The 4,681-nt window shown below is 41.8% G+C and overlaps 1 protein-coding gene across 1 annotated transcript; it reads right to left on the reverse strand.

The window, feature by feature from the left end:
- Positions 1–1,526: 1,526 nt before the first annotated feature.
- Positions 1,527–4,256, reverse strand: LOC147980181 (uncharacterized). Its single transcript, XM_087515504.1, has 3 exons — positions 4,074–4,256; positions 3,535–3,882; positions 1,527–1,592 (listed from the first exon to the last, which is right to left on the reverse strand). Exons 1-3 carry the CDS (start codon positions 4,254–4,256, stop codon positions 1,527–1,529), a joined length of 597 nt encoding a protein of 198 aa, XP_087371630.1.
- Positions 4,257–4,681: the final 425 nt, after the last annotated feature.

The following is a 4,681-nucleotide window of genomic DNA, read 5'->3' on the forward strand; positions in this document are numbered from 1 at the left end:
CCCCCGGGTCTCTTTCTCATATTATTTGCCTTTGTGGTCTATTTTATTTGAATTTTATTTTCATATATATTAAATCCAAAAATACAAAAATACCTTGCTGCAATTTATTTTATTTGGCATTCGATCTATCAATATTTACAACTCTCTCACGTCCGTTTGGCCATCTTTGGGCGCCGCTTCCCGAAAGGGATTGACAACCCCTTTTACACGTCGGGTTGTGAGTAGTTGTTATTTGTGTGCAGGTGTTGTTTACGTTGTGTTTCTTGGTTCTCCTACTGGTTTGATAACCTTGGTTTCACATTTGAGGGAAATACCTACCGCCATTGTGCTGCATCATCCCTTCGTCTTTGGGGAAATACCGATGTGGCTTCAAGCAACATCAATGTGAAGATTTTGAGCGTGTGAGAGGACCTGGTGCAGTGATTTCATCGATGATTTTCTCAATCTACACTTCATTTGCAATGCATGGATGAGTGGGTTGACGACTTTGAGTGGGCTCGGCATTTTCTTCAGAGCCATTTTTCTCAGATGCACTAGCATGATTTTCTTCACATTCTGGAATGACTTCTTCAGTAGATTCTTCATTGGGTATGACATCCTCAGTATCCTTGAACTTGATGGATTCCTCAGGTGACATTTATAGTTGCATAGGAGGTAGGTGTTCTCTTTGCGAGTCGTTAGTCTCATCGGACCGCACATCTATAGTTTCAACAACCTTGTGGTGATAGGTGTTGAACACTCTGTAGGAGTGCGAGTCCTTTCCGGAACCAAGCATAAAACCTTCATGTGCTTTCGGTGCAAATTTAGAATTGTGATCAGGATCTCTAATCCAACATTTAGCACCGAAGACTTTGAAATGACTCACATTGGGTTTCTTGTCAATGGGGAGTTCATATGAGGTCTTCTTGAAGAATTTGTGAAGATATACCATGTTGATGATGTGGCACGCAGTATCAATAGCCTCGGGCCAGAAGTGACGAGGCGTCTTGTATTCATCAAGCATAGTGCGAGCCATCTCAACAAGAGTCATGTTCTTGTGGTCCACGATTCCATTCTCCTGAGGAGTGTATGGGGCAGACAGCCCGTGAGTAATACCAAGTTCATCAAGATAGTCATCAAGACCAGTATTCTTGAACTCAGTCCCATTGTCACTCTGGATGTGCTTGATATTCACACCGAAATTCGTCGAGGCCCTTAAGGAAAATCGTTTGAAGAGTTCCCCACTTCAGTTTTGTAAGTGATGATATTCACCCAGGTGTAACAAGAATAGTCATCAACAATAACAAAGCCATATAGAGATGCAGCATTTATTAGTGTGGCATAGTGAGTAGGGCCAAGGAGATCCATGTGAATCAATTCAAAAGGACGAGTGGTAGTCATGATAGTCTTCGAGGGGTGCTTGGACTTGGTCATGTTTCCAGCCTCACAAGCCCCGCAAAGATGGTCTTTGAGGAATTTGACACCCTCGATGCCAATGACGTGCTTCTTCTTCGCGAGTGTATGTAACTTCCTCATGCCAACATGGCCTAGTCGTCGATGCCATAGCCAGCCTTCCGAAGCTTTTGCATGTAGACATGTGGCAGGTTGTGGTCCTGCAGAGAAATCAACAATATACAAGTCTCTTTCCTAAAGCCTTCGAAGACTTTGGAATTGTCAGATTCCATGAGCACAATGCAATGATATTTTCCAAAGATGACAACCATATCAAGATCACAAAGCACAGAGACAGACATGAGGTTGAATCCTACGGACTCGACAAGCATGACTTTGTCCATGTGTCGATCCTTTGAGATTGCAACCCTACCTAGAACCAATACCTTGCTTTTGCCTTTGTCTGCGTAGGTGATATGCTTCAGATTCGATGGTGATAAAACAGTGTCCACCAATAAGTTCTTGTCACCACTCATGTGATTTGTACATCCACTGTCGAGGACCCACTCAGTTAATTTGGGTTGATCATCCTGCAGATGAATTAGTCCATCTTACGAACTCATATACTTCATCAATGAAGAATATGACATCAAATTCATCAGATAGAATTTCATCAAGCAGTACAACAAATATAGCAGTATAAGGACGTGAGAAATGTGTATTCATTTCTTGATGATTAGCTTGCATCCTTTCAAGCATATTCGGGTCTCCAGCAAATTCTTCAGACGTTCAAGTTCATCTGAAGACCCGACCCTACATAATAGATAAGTTCTTTTTCTTCACCACCCACATCTAGAGGGGTGGCAAAGAGTTCATCATTCTGCAAGCTCCATAAGAGAATGGTGGCATTGAAGCTAGTGCACTTCGTTTCACAGAAGAGGGGTTAGAGTATGCATTGAATAAGCAGAGAAATTATTTGAGGACTTATGAACATAATGATTTGAAGAATGATGCACATATTCATAGCTCTTAGATTTTCCCTGCGAAACAGAAGCGTTAGCACGACGATGTTCATATGAGGATTTGGATCCACGTGAGGAATTTGATCCATATGAGGAATTTGTTCCATATGAGGACTTGGATCCATTTGAAGACTTTGGTCCATATGAAGAATTTGATCTGGGTTTCCTATTCTTCATAGGTGGTGTCATGAGCACATTCACCTGAAGACTTTCAAGGCACCTTTTGGGAACCCATATTTTCTTCACAGGGGAACTGTTCCTGCAGTTAGTTCCAACATATCTACCAAATACTTCATCATTCTGATTTTTGAATAGTTTATATTTGGAGTCAAATGACTCATTAGATGTGAAGATTCACATGTAAATCCAGATAAAGTGGATGGATCTACATGAGGGACTTTCACAGCAACCCATGAGGTTTTGGGACACTGCTTAGGTTTCCAGTAGGTCCCATCAGCATTGAGTTTCCTCTCAAAGGCAATACCCTCTTTCCTAGGGTTCCTGTTCAATATATGCTTTTTAAGCATATCACAAAGTGCTTGATACCCTTTGAGGCTTTTGTACATGCTTGTCACATACAATTCCTTCAACCCTGCATTATTGTCAGTGATACTTGAGGTATCCTCAGATGAGGAATTTGTGACCATAGGAATGGTTGAAGAATTTGCAGCAATAGAAGCATTTGAACTTTCAGGTGAAGAATTAGCATATTCACATTCAATGCATTTCAAACATGATGGAATAAATTCTTCCTGAGCAGAACTAATCTGCTGAGCAAGCAATGAATCGTTTTCCTTTTGAAGATCTTCATGAATCACTGTTAGCTTCTCAAGATCTTGCTTTATTTGAAGAAAGTCATTAGAAAGCTTCTCATGATCGGCTAAGAGTGTTACATGATGACCATGAAGGTTATCAAACTTAGACTGAAGACGTTTAAGATCGTGAGTCAAAGTTTGGACTCGATCAATTTCCTCTCCCAGCAGGTCATCGCTTTTGTCTAGCAGATTTAAACCTTTTCCAAAGTCCTTTGTTCTTTTATGGCAATCTTAGCAAGTTTGGAATAACTAGGTTTGAGATTTTCATCAGATTCATCCTCACTAGATTCAGAGGAGGAATATTTGAGTACCTTGGCACCTTTTGCCATGAAGCAATAGGTGGGAGCGAAGTCGTCGTTGCCATCATCAGCAGTGGTGGAGTCGACATTTTCTTCACAGTTGAAGATGGACTTGTTGATGAAAGCAGTAGCAGGAGCAAGGCTCACCACACCAGAGTCTAACTTCTTAGATGCCTCCTCTTCCTCATTTTCCTCCAATTCAACTTCAGAGTCCATTTCCTTGCCAATGAATGCCCGAGCCTTTTTGGAAATGCTATTCTTGTGAGATGAAGACCTTGAAGATTTTGATGATGAGGACTTTGAGGATTTCTCCTTCTTCTTCGAGTCCTTTGAACTATCATCCTTGTACTTCTTCTTATTTGATTCCTTTGCCCACTGAGGACAATCAGTTATGAAGTGACCTGGTTTCTCACATTTGTGGCAAGTCCTCTTCTTGTAATTGTGGGATGAGGAATCTGATCTCATGTCATCACCTCTTGAAGATTTTCCAAAGCGACCACGCCTTGAGAACTTCTGGAATTTCCTGACGAGCATTGCTAGCTCCTGGCTTAGTTCTTTAGGGTCACCAAGGCTGCTATTGAATCTTCTCCTTCAGACAAGGAAACTGCCTTGGCCTTCAGTGCACGTGATCTTCCATAGGTTGGCCCGTAGAGATCTCTCTTCTCAGCTTGTTGGAATTCATGAATGTTCAGCCTCTCAAGAATATCAGCAGGATCTAGTGACTTGTAGTCTCCACATTCTTGAATCATTAGTGCCAATGTATCGAATGAGGAATCAAGTGATCTCAGCAATTTCTTCACCACCTCATGGTCGGTGATGTTAGTGGCACCAAGTGCTTGAATCTCATTTGAGATATTAGTGAGGCGATTGAAGGTTTGCTGAACATTTTCGTTGTCGAGTCCTTTTAAGCAGTTGAAGAGATTGCGAAGAACATCAACCCGAGAGTCACGTTGAGTTGAGACTCCTTCGTTGACCTTGGACAGCCTATCCCAGATAAGTTTGGCTGTCTCCAAAGCACTCACTCTGCCGTACTGTCCTTTGCTTAGATGGCCACATATGATATTCTACGCTTGAGAGTCGAGTTGCTTGAATCTCTTCACATCAGTAGCGTTCATGGAAGGAGTGACAGAGGGAACTCCATTTTCCACAACGTACTAGTGATCATTGTCAATTG

This window comes from Triticum urartu, chromosome 3A, assembly GCF_056163025.1.
Source record: "Triticum urartu cultivar PI428250 chromosome 3A, HENAU_Tu73, whole genome shotgun sequence".
Taxonomy (NCBI): Eukaryota; Viridiplantae; Streptophyta; class Magnoliopsida; order Poales; family Poaceae; genus Triticum; species Triticum urartu.